The 17,686-nt window shown below is 49.9% G+C and overlaps 5 protein-coding genes across 5 annotated transcripts; 3 read left to right on the top strand and 2 right to left on the bottom strand.

The window, feature by feature from the left end:
• Window positions 1-51: 51 nt before the first annotated feature.
• On the bottom strand, window positions 52-1,845 carry PpBr36_10509 (uncharacterized protein; the record flags this gene model as incomplete). The annotated part of the gene is made up of 2 exons (XM_029897620.1): window positions 52-1,384; window positions 1,484-1,845. The coding sequence occupies 2 exons, from the start codon at window positions 1,843-1,845 to the stop codon at window positions 52-54; spliced, it is 1,695 nt and encodes a 564-aa protein (XP_029744077.1).
• A 6,290-nt stretch (window positions 1,846-8,135) lies between these two features.
• PpBr36_10508 (uncharacterized protein) lies at window positions 8,136-9,101 on the top strand (the record flags this gene model as incomplete). The annotated part of the gene is made up of 1 exon (XM_029897619.1): window positions 8,136-9,101. The coding sequence occupies one exon, from the start codon at window positions 8,136-8,138 to the stop codon at window positions 9,099-9,101; it is 966 nt and encodes a 321-aa protein (XP_029744076.1).
• A 1,533-nt stretch (window positions 9,102-10,634) lies between these two features.
• Window positions 10,635-13,344, top strand: PpBr36_10507 (uncharacterized protein; the record flags this gene model as incomplete). The annotated part of the gene is made up of 4 exons (XM_029897618.1): window positions 10,635-10,805; window positions 10,886-11,092; window positions 11,184-11,366; window positions 11,401-13,344. 4 exons carry the CDS (start codon window positions 10,635-10,637, stop codon window positions 13,342-13,344), a joined length of 2,505 nt encoding a protein of 834 aa, XP_029743910.1.
• Window positions 11,520-13,936, bottom strand: PpBr36_10506 (uncharacterized protein; the record flags this gene model as incomplete). Its single annotated transcript, XM_029897617.1, has 3 exons — window positions 11,520-12,933; window positions 13,210-13,366; window positions 13,897-13,936. The coding sequence occupies 3 exons, from the start codon at window positions 13,934-13,936 to the stop codon at window positions 11,520-11,522; spliced, it is 1,611 nt and encodes a 536-aa protein (XP_029744080.1).
• Window positions 13,937-15,653: 1,717 nt separating this feature from the next.
• On the top strand, window positions 15,654-16,009 carry PpBr36_10505 (uncharacterized protein; the record flags this gene model as incomplete). Its single annotated transcript, XM_029897616.1, has 2 exons — window positions 15,654-15,824; window positions 15,995-16,009. 2 exons carry the CDS (start codon window positions 15,654-15,656, stop codon window positions 16,007-16,009), a joined length of 186 nt encoding a protein of 61 aa, XP_029744082.1.
• Between the last annotated feature and the right edge of the window lie 1,677 nt (window positions 16,010-17,686).

The following is a 17,686-nucleotide window of genomic DNA, read 5'->3' as shown; positions in this document are numbered from 1 at the left end:
AATAAAACTTTTATCATCTGCACGGCCAACCAAGTACAAAAAAACAACAACTCAAACAGCAAACCCGGCCGCGTTCAGCTGCCTCGGCTCACCAGCAGCCTCAAACGTCCCGTTTGGCAACAAGCGCACTGCCTGGACGCTGCTACCCGTCGGCCCCACCCAGGATACATTGTGGCCCAGGTTGCTGAGGTATCGGACAGTGGCGTTGTTGTAAGCCCACTCGAACATCGTCACGGGCGGCATCAGCTGGTCGTGCATCCTCGGCATGGCCAGGGCCTGAGACGGCGTCTTGCCGCCGTCCAGGACGTGCAGGACGCTCTGCACCGTGCTGGAGATGATCCTGCTCCCGCCGGCGGCACCGACCACAAAGTATAACCTCCCGCCTTGGCGCACCTCTGCGATGATAGGGGAGATGGAGGAGAGCGGACGCTTGCCCGGCCGGATGAAGTTGACCGGGTTGGGCACGTATCCAAAGGCGTTGGACTTTCCGGGGGTGGAAAAGTCGTCCATGTTATTGTTCATGAGCACACCCGTCTCGGGCACTATGACGCGCGAACCAAAGACGAGGTTGATGGTGCTCGTCAGCGAGACGGCCATGCCGTTGGCGTCGGCGACGGCGATGTGGGCCGTTCCGGGGGTCTCGAGGGACTCGAATCCCTCTGGGTTGTAGTATTCCACCTGCTCCGTCTTTTTATCCGAAATCTTGGAGCGGATCTTCTTGGCCGTTGCATCCGACAGCATTTCTTGCTGGTACTTGTCCATGCCCTTCACAAAGGCCGGGTCTCCAAGCTTGGCGCGTTGGGCGTATGCAAAGCGCATGGCCTCGTTGAGCCGTTGCGCCGACAGGTTGATGGCCGAGGGGTTACCTATGTCATTGTACCCTTCAAGGATCTTGAGCATGCTGAGGGCCACGCCGCCCCCGGACGGCGCTGATGTCGATGTCAACTTGTACCCGCGGTAGTTGATGCTCGCCGGTTGTCGGAGCTCGATCTTGTAGTTGGCCAGATCCTGGAGCGTCATGATGCCGCCCTTGGCCCGGAGAGCGTTGATGGTGGCCTGGGCCATGTCGCCTCTGTAAAAGACGTCAGCCCCCTCATCGGCGATGCGCTGCAGGGTCTTGGCGTAGGTTTTCCTGGTCATCCTCTCGCCCAACCTCAAACGGCGCCCTTTGGGGGCGAAATCCACAGCCCACACCGGGTCCGACTCGAAAATGCCACCGTCGCCGGGCTTGTCGACCAAGCGGTCCATATACCGGACCAGATCAGCATTGACGACAAAGCCATCCCTAGCCAGCTTGATCGAGGGGGCCACCAGGGAGCGCCACGGCAGCTTTCCGTAGTGCTTGTGCAGGTACTCGAGCCCGCGCAGCTCGCCTGGGATGGCGCTGTTTGGCGAATGTTAGCAGTGCAAAGGCAAGAGTAAAAAAAGGGGGGAAAGGCAGGACTAATCAGAAGAAAAAGAGGAAAAAAAAAAAAAAAATTACCTCGCCAGCCCACCCAGGGTGCTTCCGGTGTTCTTGAACATGTCCTCAGTCGCAGCCGCGGGCGCCGTGTCGCGAAAGTCGACAAACTCGTACTTCCCCTTTGGAGACCGCACCAGCAAGAAGCCGCCTCCGCCGATTCCACTGTGGTACATGCCGATGGTGCCGACGCATAAGGTGGTCGCAACCATGGCGTCGGCGGCGTTGCCACCCGCCTTGAGGATGTCTGTGCCGATTTTCGAGCACTCAGTCGTCTCGGACGCGACGGCACCAAGGCGCGGGTCCGTGTGGGCCGGGGTCGCGAGAACCGCCGCCGGGGCCAGGACCAAGGCCGTAAGAGCGGTGAGGAGGGTTGGGGAGCGCATTTTTGCGTGTTTGTGTTTGTGTATGTGTTTGTGTGTGAGTTTTATCGTCTTCCCTCCCCGTTTCCTCTGCTACTGCTTCGCTTGTGAGGGCGAGCTGACGGCGACACAGGCTGGACTGTGTGTGCTAGGCCAAGGCTGGGCAGTCGCAATACACCAGAGACAAAAAAAAAAAAAACAAGAGGCTAAATTAAACAACAAGCAGAAAAAAATGAATGACGAAGCTGCCGGCGAGTGAGCCAAAGTAGACGCGGGCTAGCTCGAGCTACGAGTTACTATGTAGCAAGACAGACAAAGAAAGACGAGTGCCAGCAAAAACCCAGACAAAAGTATTCCATGGCGGGCGAGATCTCCTCCTCTTAAGGTTCACCCCTACATGATAAGCGACATATCAAGCAAGCAGAAAGAAAAAAAAGAAAATAAAGAGTCAATGGAACGGTCACACAAGCCAAGCATGCATGGTGAAAATCCAATTGCGCGATGGATACAAACAGAACAAAACAAAATGGCGGTTAAGCAAGGATTCCTTGCAGAAGTGGACATCGCCGGTGCTTGCAATTGCGTGCTCGCTGCCAACCCAGGGCTAGCTCGTCGTCAACAGCAAACCCTCCCCCCGCCCCAACAACTGCTTATCGTTTACTCCGATTTTCCCCCAATTTTGTCCTTTGCCGGCACCCTGCAGGGTAGGAGCGGGGTTATGTAACATCCACTACTACTGTATATCCCCCCCATTTTCGGTATTGAATGGTACTTGCCAGACTACAACGTCGCAGTGAGTGTTTTTCTCAAGAACTTAGACGAATTGAGAAATGAAGCGTATGAATGCGATTTTTTTCCCTTTCTCGTGAGGGTTTTACGTTCTCTCCTTGACCATATAGAAAAAAAAAAAATACCTCCTCTTGGCGTTCTTGACCGACGCCTCTATTACATTTACCCCTTGCATCATTGATGCTGTGAAAGGATTCCAGGCTACATGATGTTATTTGATTTATAGGAGGTTCCCTGGCTCCAGGTCATTCACAAGCTGCATCCTCGTTGATGCGTCGCGATTCATGGCCTAGATGCATATTCAAAGGTTAACGTTGACTGAATCTCACCCACCAGAACCCTTGACTGCCGGCTGAAAACTAGGTACCTCCGAATTTTAAGGTTTCCCTCTTCTAGAATTGGATGCCCAAGAGCGCGCGCATCGACCGTGTGTTTTTTTGCATCCCAAGGTCTCTTCTATGACAATACATCCTTACCTGTTGATACAACGGTGAAATCGCTTGGGTGACATTGTGCCCTTTCCGTTCGGCTTGTAACCCTGATCTTTTTTTGACAACCTCCAATGTCACTGAAAACATGCCGAACGAAACTTCGCAAAGCCCATACTGCCAAAAATAACAAAGTGATTTTGGATGCAAGAATGTAAAGCTAGCTTAAAAAAAAAATGCCCCTTTATCCCAGTCTTCGTCGGCACGTGGCCAAAAACCTTCCTTGGTTCGTGGGAGCTGTCAAATGATCAATGGCCCTGCCGGCACGTAATGGTTACCCTAGCCGAGATCCTAATTTAAAGAACGAGCAACAACGCCTTGTGCAAAAGCAGTGCGACGACAGTAGTGAGAGAGCAATTCAGGTCATCCATCATTTGGGGAAGAGTCTGGACGAGGCAGGCAATACGGTGCGCAGACCGTTTTAAGCACAAAGAATGTGCAGGGAGTCTTCTTGAAGGACGGTAAAGCAGGCTATCGCGCTTTGGTTTTCTTTTCTCTTCTTTTCTTTTCTAATTTTTTTTTTTCGCGCATGCCAAGACCTTTATCGACAAAAGTCTCGCTCCAATAGGCTCCCCTTGCATTTCAAGCTTGATTTGATATCAATGTTTGTCACGTTGGTCTCCCTTTTAAATTCAAAAAGGTCCAGATATCATGCCCAGCACGGTGATCTCAATAATACAAATGTCCCGGGATATCCTTGGTTCTGAAATTTCAATTTGCGTTGTTGGGACGTGATAAAAAATCTTCACCATGCCGATGCAGCATCCAACTTCACCCGTTGATCAAGTCATCAAGCCTGGAAGTTCATGATCTACTCAGCATGCAGACCATTGATCATGCGGCCTCCTCCGAGACTATTGCAGGCTACCTCCAGAATGAGGAATGTGGCTCTTTTTCTGGCTTTGATCAGGAAGACAACAGGAAGAATTGTATGCTTTTTGCATCTTGACTCAGCATCGCGGGTCGCTTCAATCAATCATTTAATGCAGATCGGCGGCAAGAAGCCAAGGTCCCTTGTCGGTATACCCTCCACTAATCCAAATGTGCTGAAGTTGGATCCGTATTATCCTGCCGTCAATAGCAACGGGCTCACAAGGTTCGGCATCGGCCATCCCATCTCTCGCCGCATATTTCCTTTGCCAGGACAGGACGAGCTTCCATGTTTTCAACTTCACCGTGAGGAGCACGATCGTGCGCTTTCACTTAACTAGAGAATGTGTAGTGGTTAAACTAGATACTTTCTCGCCAGATCCGAAAAATGCCAACATTGCCTTCTTGTATGATTCTATTTTTAAATGTCATCATATGCGGACAGCACCAGGGTTGCAAGAGCATTGCTCTAACTGCTGGGTTCTCTTCATGCAGCCCCTGTCTAAGATTAGCTCTATGGCTCTTATTTAATAGTATCCCTTTTTTTTTCTCTCTGCTTCTTCGGGACTGGTAGGAATAACTAAGCATTTCGAAGACTGAATTTGATCGATAACGATAAGCATCGGTAACAAGTCCAGCTAATCAGTGAGCTAGTACTAATTTAAGAAAGAAAAAACTATCGCGCAATATTTCGTCATTTCATCTTCACGTATGTCCACATGATGGTGCATGTTGCCGCTGCTCAGGTTGTGTCATGAATTCAGGGTCTCTATTGAATGTGTGTTTAGTGAATTGGTTGTGTAAATTTGGTCTGTTCGCAATGCGAAGTGCCCACATTGCCTTTCTGTGCAACTCGTTTTTTTTTTCTGAGTAAAATCGATGTTCATCGACAGGTTTTACCCAATTTCCCCCCTTCACCTTGTTCCTCCCGGCTATCAGCGATCTATGCTGACAATTCGTTTGTCATAGCAAAAATGGAAGCGCGGACACCGCCCAGGCTTCTCGCCGCTCTGTGGTAAAGGGCAGTGGTTGCTCAATACACATTCCATGTTTGCTAATTCAGAAACACATTGATTTGGGCCCATTAAAATCAAGACCAGAGGTTACTACGCATTGTTGACCAAATTAGTTTTATAGAAAGCATAAATTGAAGACAATCCTCCGAATGGCAGAACGTTGCAAAATAAGTCCTTTTGGATTTTGACAAAAGTCAATTTCTTGTTCCAAGTCACATTTTCTTTTTAAACTCAAGACTAGAATTAGTCTGGAAGAATGTGGGTACCGTCGAGATTAATGCTGAAGCTTTTACTGATTGCAACAAACTGCTCACGCGAATTTGCCTAAAATCTGAAGGAAGATGTGCTAGGCCAAGTTTAAGCAGGTTTAACAAATACCCTGGCCCAGTTGGCGGGAATTCAAAATCAAATAAATTAACCCATTTCGAGTAATCAAATATCATGCTGAAAAAAAGATATGGGCGCGATTAACAGTCCTCTAATCCTTAATGCTGCTATATATGTTGGATATATGCCGTTCGAAATGCCCAAAATTAGATTCGGCTATGTAGAAATAACGCAAATGTTTAGAAACAGTGCAGTTTTCACTATTATAGCTTCAAATGCATAATTACGCACATCCCAAATGCTGCCTCTTCCTTGGTAAAACTGGTTCCAAAGCGTTGTAAAGGAGATTCCCTTTAAAACAACAACCCATGAGGCGGCCAGGGATAACCACCCCCGGCCCATAAGCTGTACGAAACCCTAAACTTCTATTTTGCCACCTGGGGTCAATCGGCCAGCTTTAAGACTCTATTGCGAAATGTGCTGTATCGAGACTTTTCGGCGCCGCCTATCCCATGCCTAGCGCACCAGCAACAATTACCCGTCAGCTTTGGTAGATGTTAACTCAGCCTGAGGAGTTACTTCAGGTATGTTGCTCCCAAAATTGCTCGAAAGATCTGAGCTCGCCCGACAGACGTGTAGTAGTCCAGTTTCGTCGGGTTTGATCTTAAAAACAACCAGATCCATGTTTTGACTCTTGTGAGGATGCCGATTTATATAAGTCCTTGTCGACATCGAGCAGCAGACAATACCGCCCTGTTTCAGCAACGGTTACTGGCATAGAGGTATAGTCTTTTTCCCGGTCGAAACTGCGGTGAAATCGCGCCTTCATCAAGTCATTCAGAAGGATCAAGGAGTGACTGAGCGGTGCGCCGGGAATGTGTTCGACGCGGAGAGGAAGCAATATCGCACTGGTATAGTGATAGACAACGGAGTTCCCATTTTCCCTCGAGTAAAAACCGGAAGCGAGGTCTAGGTGTCGTCTTGAATGCTGCTTGACGGTGAAGTTGGCAAAGGGAACAAAGCCCGCCCTGTCATCGAGCATTGAACATGATTGACGTACTTGCTACTTAATTATCCGTGATGCGTGCCAAGAAGCGGGATTTGTGAAGTGCTTCAGTAAAATACTTTTTAACCCAGACCGTCTCTCTAAAGATAATGTACGGGAGGGATCAAGCCTGGAGGTGGTGAAAGGTGTTTCTATTCATGAAGCGTACAGGGAGCACTAAAGCGCCTTCGACATGGGTTGCTAAATAAACTACAGATGATGTGCTTGTGGCACTCCTTAACGGCTCGGGAGTAGAAGCTGCCAGTGATACAAGGGGGCAAAGAGATGAATAATAGGGAAACTAAGATTGGCCTACACACCTATCTATTTACTCATGCAGGGTTTTACTGCCTTTCGACAGTCCTTCTGATGATTGATCCCCTGTCACGCTCCTTGATGTTCTGTATGCCCTTGTTGCCCCCTTGTCAATGCCATTGGCCTTTACCACAAGTAACAGATGTTCCTGAGTCTCAACACAAGGTTGATCATTCTGACAACGTCTCCTTGTAGAGAGGCTTGCAGCGATTCTTGCTGCCAACTGTAGAGACTTGAGGCGACAAAGCCATCATTCTTATCTCTAACAAAAATAGACTGATGCAAGGGATTGAATCGGGATTCGGGAGCAATTGTGCGACTTATGCACAGAGCTAAGGAATCTAAGATTCCACCTCGAGGTTGGGTCTCTGATGTTCAGGAGTCAAGACCGCAAATAACACACCTGAAAGGTTGAGTTTTGAAGCGAAACGGTGAATTTATACCTTGGTTGCGGAGGAATGAGCCAGCTTTGCACTTTTTGCGCTTACTAGGTACCTAAAGTACCTTTTGAGGTTATTAAATGTCTCGAAAGAGTCGGGCGAGCAAATAGGGAGTCAATAATCGAACCTCAACACGCCACATCCGGAATTTGCGAGCGTTAGCCGCGACCTGCACAGTTGCTGACACAGCTTTGGGACCTTGACTGCGCCCACCGCCCGCTTGTCCTTTGATGCGATGAACTTTTGCATAGCTAAGCCTGCGCCTGTGCCAAGAAGCAGTTGGGCCTTGGTCATACGGTTGTAATCCTTGTCATTTTCAAGAGTCGCTAAGATTCAAGGATTGGGGAAGAAAAAAAAAAAAAAAGGCTGTTGGAGTTTTGCTGCGAAGCCCAATAATCTCGCGTTTGAACACCCATTTGTTTTGACGAGCTGCCGTCTTACCTTAGCCGTGATATGTCCTCGAATGAGAGGCCGATTAAAGGGGTGCTGAGTATTTTACAAGATTTGTCGTAGCTGACGCACTACCGCTGAGACTACCGAATATCGTATCATAATGCAACAGGTACACAAGTAGGCTCGGCACCACAACACAAAGAGCTGCCTATGCCGCACGTGTGGGGGTATCTCACCTGCATGAGCTGTCTTGGTTGGCCAAGAAAACATCTTACAAACCACACCTCTCGGATTCCAAACGGCACAGTGTTGGAGCGCTCACCAGCATGCCTGCCGCTCGCGAGTCTTACTATGGTCTCGGCTATACTTACTGGGGTAGTTTTTCTAAGGGTGCAGAGACTTTATATCTAAAGATTGATTGTACTTTGATATGTCTGGACTGTTGCTTTTGGATTATTCTTCATCCTCTTTATAACCTCGTTTACTCTATAAACCAACAAGCAGCCTCCCCACTAACCTCGATACACCTTCAGCCATTAGAGTTCATTTTCTGTCTGTCACCATCAGCTAACAAGAAAACTGACCTAACTAGATCGCCGCTTACCGGATTCCACCCGACCCAGTCATCAAAATGCAGTTCAGATCGCCTTTGCAACTCGCCGGTCTTTTCGCTCTCGCCGCTACTGCCAACGCACACATGATGATGGTCACGCCGGCGCCATTCCCCGGCTACAACAGCGGCCCGATGGGCAAGCAACCAGACCAATCCTTCAACCCCTTCCCCTGCCAGGGCAAGATGACGGGTGGCACTGCGACGGAGCTCAAGCTGGGATCTTCTGGCAACAAACTTGTCTTCAAGGGCAGCGCCGTGCACAGCGGTGGCTCGTGCCAAGTTTCACTAACCTACGAGGCTAACCCAACCAAGGACACAGTGTGGAGGACCATCACGTCGTTCCACGGCGGCTGCCCGATCAAGTACGAAGGGAACATGCCCGAGAACGTCAACGCCATCGTGGACTCGGGTCTCGCCTACGACGTCCCCGCCGACATCCCGGCGGGCGAGGCCAAGATCGCCTGGACCTGGATCAACCGATCCGGCAACCGCGAGTTTTACATGCAGTGCGGCCCCGTCAAGCTGACCGGCGCGGGCGGCAGCCAGGCCAACTTTGACAAGCTGCCCGAGATGGTCGTCGCCAACGTCGACGGCTTCCCCTGCAAGACCGAGGAGGGCAAGAACTACAAGTACAAGAACCCCGGCAGCAAGTTCGTGACTGCTCCTGGTCTCGACTTTGTGACGCTCGAGTGCGGCGCTGGTGGTGGTGGCGGCGGCGGCGATGCTGCCCCTGCCGGTCCTACTCCTGCTCCTGCTCCTGCTCCTGCCCCTGCCCCGGCTCCCGCCTCGACTGCGGGTGGTGGCGGTGATGGCTGCACGTCGGGTGCTTTCAAGTGCAACGGCGAGGCCAAGTTCCAGCAGTGCGCCAACGGGGCATGGGCCGCTGAGATGCCCGTCGCTGCTGGGACCAAGTGCAAGGACGGTAAATTTGTCAAGCGCTCCGTCGAGAGGCTCCACGTGCGCGACTTTGACTTTGTGGTGTAGAGGGCCTTGAAATAAAGGATCTATACGTCTTGAGTGTAACGGGGTCTGTTTCCGTTTTGTATTTTTGGCTTGGATGCATAGCGTTGGCTTTTTTGCATAGCGTAGACATTGGGGATCGGGCATTTGAGATAACGGCGTTCGGAACAGGTGGTACTTACTTTTGTGCAGCGTTCAGCTTTCTTCTATCTCTTTGGCTCCAAATCATACTGGAAACTCTTGGTTCAATATCGCGCATTCTTTAAAGATGTGACGAAACAGCTATACTCTACGTTGAATGTCCAAGCGTGCATGACAAAAGGCATGCCATCAGAAGATGGTTCTTTTGCTGTCCGAAACTCCCCAAGTTGAACAAGAGATGGTTGTTCCTCAATAAATTCTGCCAAAGAAGCGTGAATCCCGGCGCCAGAGTTTGTCCAAAAGAAAGAAAGCATAGCGGACCCTCGTGGCCAAATACACAAGAGAACCATATGGGCAGCGGACCCAAGACATAATTATTTTACTCATACACTTGCTGCCACACCCGGAACCCATTCTCGGGATTTCCGCGCTCTTGTTCAGTACACGCAGTGCAACCAAGATGAACCAATCGACTGCCCACTGTACAGCTGAAAATATAAACTCATGCTCTATTGGCCGTCTAAGTTCTGACCAAATTGGTACACTTCAGCGACAGCGTGCTACACCCGAAGCTGAAATGACATCAGGTCTAGTCTAGTGTAAAGCGAGGCAAGTTGTCAAAGTTAGAAACTTAATATCAGAGATTGAGAATGAGACGCCCAATATCGTAACATGTTTGAAAAACTCAAATTGAAATGGTTGACCTTTGCCTTTAGGCTCTAGCTTTCAGAACATCTCATGGTTTGGCTCTTCTATACTTGTATCTTTGTCCTTTCCTCATGTTGCTTATTAAACTCGCCCAGGTAGGCGTTGTATAACAACCAAGTTAACTACATGTCGCGTATTACCGGAATTGTATACCGGCGCTTGTCAGATCTCAACATCTAGCGCAGCTCCTTTTTCCCACAACTACCCAAGAACATTTGCTTTTAACCTTAAACCGGAAACAGCTGACCTTTATCGCTGCACACATCCTATTCGCCACTCGTTAGGGTCTCTGGCATTTATCTGGAAGCCGTCAGCTAGCTAACATAAGGGAAGATATCTTTTCCATGCGTATCAGCCTTTAAGGGGTATGGACTAGCGCGAAATTCTTCAGCTCAAGGAATATACAATCTCAAAACCAGACAAGCTCGTCTTGGCATCGACACTAGCCCCTGGCGGCTCGACGCTTGCAACTCAGCAGCGACGACCGGCTCCGGGCCTAGGCCGTGGCTATTCTAAGACTGGGAGTTGGCCCCTTTTTCGCAACGGGATATAAAGCTTTGCCACGATGCTTTGTTCAACGAGATGCATACCTAGGTAGCCACGACAGCAACAAGCTTTCTCGGATCGCATTCATTTTCTTCCCCCAAATACATCACCAGTCAAGGCCTGCCTGCCTTTGTTTCTTTGTCGATCGCTCTCTCTCTGGCCATGCGGCTCACACTCTCTACCGTCGGCATCGTGCTGACCCTCGCCAGCGCCGCTCTGGGAGGTCCCACCTTGAAGACCAGCCTGGACGCAAAATGCGGTGCGGCCGTTGGTGCCACCTGTCAAGGCTCTGCTTTTGGCAACTGCTGCTCCAAAAACGGCTGGTGCGGTAGCGTAAGTCTGTTTCTCTTTGGTTGGAGACCACTACACCACGTTTTGATGCTGGATTCGACCCTGACATTGGCCTTGGACAGACGAATGCCTACTGCGGAACCGGCTGCCAGTCCGGGTACGGTACCTGCACCACTGCCGTCACGACCAGCGGCGGGACTTCTACGCCTTCCGCCGGAACCACCCCTCCTGGGCTGGTGATCAGCACGGACGCCAAGTGCGGCAACGGGTTTACCTGCCAGGGCTCGGCGTTTGGTAACTGCTGCAGCAAGAATAACTGGTGCGGAAGTGTAAGTTTGTCCGACGCCCACTGCGGCCCAACAGCAGCACGGTGATGCTAACACGCAGCAGAGCAACGCTTACTGCGGAGCCGGTTGTCAGAGTGCATTCGGAACCTGCAACGCCGTGGCTTCGGCATCCACGTCGTCCGCCAGCTCGTCCTCCACCGGCGCTGCAAACACCCCAGGCCTCAAGGTCAGCACCGACGCCAAGTGCGGCAACGGGTTTACCTGCCAGGGCTCGGCTTTCGGGAATTGCTGCAGCAAGAACAACTGGTGCGGTAGTGTAAGTTTGTCCGACGCCCACTGCGGCCCAACAGCGGCACGGAAATGCTAACATGCAGCAGAGCAACGCTTACTGCGGGGCGGGTTGTCAAAGTGCCTTTGGAAGATGCAATGCCGTGGTGGGCTCGTCGAGTTTGTCGACTACCACTACCAGTCACGCAACGACCTCGTCTTCGACCACAGCATCTTCGACCACCACGTCGTCTGTCGCGAGCAGCACCACGTCTGCCTCCATCAGCTCCGCCTCAAGCTCGACCGAAACTTCTTCGACAACCTCTGCCTCTTCTGTCCAAAGCTCTTCTACCGACACCACTACCACGTCCTCGTCGACTTCGTCCTCATCGACTTCGTCCTCGTCCGTTGAAAGCTCTTCTTCCACCACCAGTACCGAAACCTCTTCATCGGCGTCTTCCTCATCCACTTCAAGCGCCACTTCAGTCAGCACTACCGATATGTCTTCCTCAACATTGACGTCCTCCCTTGCCAGCAGCACCACAACTATCACCTCGGATTCCACAACACTCACTACAGACACAGTTACCGCCCAGACTTCCACATCTGGCAGTGCAACCCCCAGCTCGACTGAGACCTCGTCAGCCTCGACCATTGAGACAAGCTCCTCGTCGGGCATCCCAACTTCTACCCTGGAAACCTCCAGCTCTACTACGTCGGCGACAACCAGCAGCAGCGATAGCACAACCTCCAGCACCAGCACAGATGTGACCACAAGCTCGCAGTCGACTGAGGCTTCGACCTCGACCGCACCAACTGTAACTGTAGAGGATACCAGCACCGTGGTTCCCACCACCTCGGGAACCACGTCGTCTTCTTCTGAAAGCTCCACTGCGGTCACATCAACTGAAACATCAACTGCGGTTCCCAGCTCTACTGTTACCGAGTCCACCGAGACGTCTGTCACACCAACTGCCACTTCAACAAGCACCGTAGAGAACAGTAGCAGCACAGTCACTACTAGCTCGGAGACTACGTCATCCGCTTCTGAAAGCTCAACTGCGGCGTCGTCAACTGAAACATCTACGGTTTCCACCTCTAGCAGTGTCGAATCGACTGATGCACCAACCTCGACCACATCAGCTGTTACTGTAGAGAATAGTAGCACCGTGGTTCCTACCACCTCGGAAACCACGTCGTCCTCTTCTGAAAGCTCGACCGCGGTGACGTCGACCGAGACATCAACTACAGCTTCCAGTTCTACGGTTACTGAGTCCACCGATACTTCTGTGACACCAGCTGCCACTTCGTCTACAACTTCCAGCTCCACTGTTGTCGAGTCGACCGATAATGCTTCGCTTACATCGTCAAGCTCCACCACCTCGGCCGCGCCGGAGACCACCAGCTCATCCACCTCGAGCAGCACTTTGACCTCGAGCAGCGCCACCACCTCGTCCGCGCCGGAGACTACCAGCTCATCCACCTCGAGCAGCACTTCGACCTCCAGCAGCGCTACTACCTCGGCTGCGACAACAACTACAAGCACCTCAACTTCAAGCACATCGGCCTCTAGCAGCACCACCACCTCGGCCGTCCCAACCCAAGTCCTTCCCACCCTAGCCGGCTACCAGCTCCGTGTGTTCAACAAGACTGGCCCAGCATGCTATCTCCAATACACTTCCGGGTTAAGCATCGTCGGCAACGTGGTCACTGAAAGGGATGCCAACGGCAACTTTCCCGCTTTCCTCGAGCGATGCCGGACCGCCAACAACAACTTTCAAAATCGCCCAGTGGTTGAGGTGTTGGTAGTTAGCAATACTTTGAGATGTTATATGTCAACTATGCAGTACAATGAAGCATTGTTGTACTGCAAAAATCCAGCTGTTACATACAGCGCCGTTTTCTCAATTGTGCCCAACGCCAAGAGGACGCGAAGGGACATCTCGGCCAGACGCCCGGCTCCCCCCAGGGTCGACTCCGGCCCGGTGGCCAGGCGCGCGCCTGCCGCCGACACGGAGTCTTCGTAGCCGACGCGGAAGCCGTTTCGTCCTGGTCGCGCTTGCGGAGGTGCTCCCAGGCGATGGATGCTAATACAAGCTCGACCTGGGTGGTCCTTTACGGGTCGGGATGTGGTTGTTGGAGGGGGCGGATAACTGGCACCTGCACTGACGATTGAGACCCACTGACCACAATGTAAGAGCAGACTACAGATAGGCTTGCGAATAGCGGAATAGAGCAATGGAGATTAGCAAAGTCTCATAAAACTGAACACATGGTCGAATTACAGATGTGACAGGCGTTTGACCTTTGATCTACCTGGTATTTAGCCAAGAAAAATACTGCTCCCTTGAGTTCGATCAAGATCTCAAGTTTCTCAACAGAAACACGAGCACCTATAGCCAGACACACAGTAGCCTAGCATCGGCTGGAGGAGAAAAGCTCAACACGGAGTATATAGAAAGATGAAATTTGCCCCGGGCTGCCCCTATAGTCCAATATTATAGAGTGTATATCGTGTGTTTGATTATCAGCAAGATGCAAAAGTGGGCGGATGGTTAAGGACTATGCATTGTGTTTACCAATCATGACAAAGACAGATCGGGCGCCAGTTCCTGTCATGTGTGTCTGTCACGCGCTTAAAATTCGTCTAAACTCCACCTTGAGCTGGTGCAAGGAAAACAAGATTCAACTACAAGTAATTTGCCAAACAGACCAAGACCAACGCCGTCCCACCGGCGACCCCGCCTCCACAAACACCCCAGCGTCCCCAGTGGCCTTAAGCACGGCGCCCGTCAAATTAGATATGGTAGATCGTCGGATCGAGCCCGTACTCGTCGCACTGTGTTGATAAGTGCAGTCACCAAATGTTTAGTAATGTCAAGTCCAGACTATTGAGGGGCCCTAATCGGTTGCTCTTATAGCCTGATCTGTCCAGAACAGGCATCACCATATCCATTCCCTCGGGTTCATCCAACTGCGCGGGTTTCTATTGGCCGCCTCGGAACGAGCCACCGAGCTAAAAATGTATATCAGCGCGGTACAAGTTAGCACCGAATCTGCTCCCGATGCTCAAAAGCTGCGCTGATACGGGCTCAAGGCCAAGTTGGTGACTTGAATATGTGCAAACTGTTGTCGGCTGTTGTGTCCTACTGTTTATTCTCTGCTGGTGTTCCCTTTCTCCCCGTGGCACGCATATCAATAAAGTTACCCTCCTCGTTAGTGGAAGCTGTTGTACCAAGATTGAAGAAAGCGAGTTTCTTGGCAGAGAGCAAAGTGGATCAATTGCATCGATCCCGGAAAGTTAAATGGCTGTGACACCCATCATCTTTGGGACCGAAGTCATGTCAAGTCTCCCAACTGACATGATAGGCGAAACGCCTCGACTGCGAGGCCATGAATCGCCCAAGTATCATTCCCAGTCCTTCTGTGTTACCAATCCGCCGGTATCCCGATAAAAACCAAGCAGCAACCAGCCGCCTCTGGACCTTTTCGTATCACAGCAACATCAGCAGTTTGGCCTGGGCGCAAACCACTGACAAGACGCCCCAGCAATCTTGTCACACCACAAATTAACTATCTACCCAGGTATCTGCCCATGTTCGCGCCACCGCCTCTGGCACCCGCAAATTGATGAAGCCAGAGCCCCTCGACGAAGCAACGATGAATGCAAATGAAGCAGTAACATGCGGACACCAAGCTCTGACTCCACGGCTTGGCGCATACACTGCGGCCAGCTTTCAGCTGACACCTAATGAGTCAGGGCTTGAGGCCTGGAGTCATCTGTACGGTAGCTCAGTCCCCTAACATGACGAGCTTTTGGATGTGCTGTTTTGGATAAAGATTCGGCTGATAAATATAGCTTTGAGCCTTTGACTAGTTGCCGATCAAAAGCTTAGCCCTACTATTAATGTCTGGGGATCTGCGTAATGAGTGACACTGTCAGGCGTTCGACAGAATCTTTAATACCCAAGCGAAATTTGAGATGGCATATTGACATGACAGATTACCCATTTGCAAAACGTATTTGATACAATTTTTGTCGCAGCTATTTCTCATTGCGGGTACCTCCGTAATATGTGAAAATGTTAACTCACTTAACATTTGAAATATAGCCAGCTGTGCAGTATAAGATACAGCGCAATTACTCGCAGAGGGCGATAATTAGAATCTGAAATCGTTGAGAATATCCTCGAATTCCATTTCATCATATTTTGATAACTTTGTTGTACTTATACCTTACCTTTTCTTTTCTTTTCTTTTCTTTTTTCTTTTTTTTTTTTTTTTTTGCAAACATTACCATCCTCAATCCATCTTTTATCAAGCCCTTTTCAACACAATGCGCTTCACTACCATCATCTTCGCCTCTATATATATCTCAGCCGGCGTCGGCAAGGATGTGGCAATAGAACCCGACTTCCAAGGGCCTAAGACAGGAGGAGTCTGTTGCGGCGATATTGATCCAGGCCTGACCAACTTTTGCCAACAAAACGGCTTGAGCCCTAGCTGCGTAAGTTCCCGTTTTCTCTCTGTTTTTCACACAAAATATGTGTCAACTGGGTATAACTAATTTTTCTTTTTTTTTTGGTTGGTAGTGCGGCGGGTTTTTCTCGAACCGGCCCACGAACAGGAAAAAAGGTATCAAGGGTGGATGTGACCCGATTCTGGTTTTTCCCACAGGACGCAACGTCGTGACCTTTCCCCCCACCAACCAAGGTTGCGTGTCAGGTGGACAGAATGGGTTTATTGGATGTGTTTAATAAGGCCTGCCAAAACCCGAAAACAGATTTAGCCCTAGACTCAGGGCTGACGCGGGCCCCCATGGGAGGGTTTTGGAATGGCCTTGGTGCTAGGGATTGACCGGGAAATTTTCTGCAGCCACGCAGAGGTCGAGGCAGGGTTTGTGCAGGCATAAATTATGCAGTAATGTATCAGTAATATACGCAACTTTTGACAAGTTGTTTGATTTTCAATCTCAGTCTGAGCTCTGGACAAGTCGTGATTTGCAGTGTCAGTAGGCTTTCATGAACTTGAATGCTCACCAAAGATTCCTTTGCCTCATTTAAGGCTTTAACAGAGTCAATCGTCAAAATTGTCGATCCCTTGGTGAAGTAGTGTAATTTGTACGTGAATCATCAACCGCAAAATTTCCTTTGAGGTATTTCAAATTCATGTTCAATGCGGTCTATCATGAGTGGCATTATAAAGCGCCTAAATGCTTATATTGAAACGGCAAATCTATCATTAAAGGAAAGACTCCAGCATACGGAACTACGACTGTTCGAAAAAAGAAATGGAGCCATTTGAAAATAACAAAACAGCTGTTTGTAACTTTGCAACATTTGTACCGCCCAAGATCACGCAAGCAGGAATATCACGTTCGTCGGTAATTTGACAAATTATCCTATAATAAAAAGCTTTACACTACTTTCCACCAAAGGGAATAACTTACTTGGAAATTATGGTACAAGCACTGGACTTCAGTCATCATCCATCAATTCAAGTACGCCAATTTGGTGCAGATATTCAAAAAGGTAGCAACGACAGGGAAAGCTTCTGTCAAATGACCTAAATGATCAAAGTTTGACCCTGAAAAGATGGCGTGGTGACTGGAAGAATGGCCAATGGCGGAGGTAACATTTAGGTGTCTACGGTGTCTTCCTGGCACTCACACCAAAAGGAACCCCGACCATTCAGGTTTACGCACGTATCCAAATGCGTATAGTCAGTCAAGGGCACGCGTCAACAATCAAAGCACCCCAGCCGACCCACAAGGAGGGCTACGCGTATCCATAACACCTTTATCGGATTCATTTGCTGCCTCATTAAGGTTCGCAAGGGGTTCAACAGCTACCGGTTTGAATAGGACTTATGCCTGTGGTAAAGTAAAACAAAGGGGCATATAGTATGACGTGATTCCATATACGGCTGCTGCCATAGCTGTCGCAATCCCTACGGCCACCACCGAGCGGCTTCCAGCTAATGCTTTGATAGGAAATGAGTTTGTTTGGCGTGCTACCAATGCAAAACTACTGCTGCATGGCGTAGGCAAAAATCAAAATTCCACTGGTTGACCAGGCCATGATGGCCGATAATAAATTCCAGTGCTAGTGCGAGCCAGAGGAATTGAGGCTGGAGAATGGCATAGTAAAAATTGCGGGATGAAGAAGCCAGCTGATCCAATTCATTTGCTTCCTATTCAGCAGAGGTTGACTAAAGGAGTGCGCGAGGCCATGATTAAAGGGGGAAGAAATACAGCCCAACCAGGCAGTAAAACTGTAAATGCAGGAATGTTTATAAGCATTGCCTAAAAATTGAGATCTTAGGCAATTGTTTTTTTTTTTTTTTTTTTTTTTTTTTTTTTTTTTTTTT

The sequence above is a fragment of the Pyricularia pennisetigena genome (assembly GCF_004337985.1).
Source record: "Pyricularia pennisetigena strain Br36 chromosome Unknown Pyricularia_pennisetigena_Br36_Scf_10, whole genome shotgun sequence".
NCBI lineage: Eukaryota > Fungi > Ascomycota > Sordariomycetes > Magnaporthales > Pyriculariaceae > Pyricularia > Pyricularia pennisetigena.
This window is presented reverse-complemented; position numbering and strand designations above follow the sequence as displayed.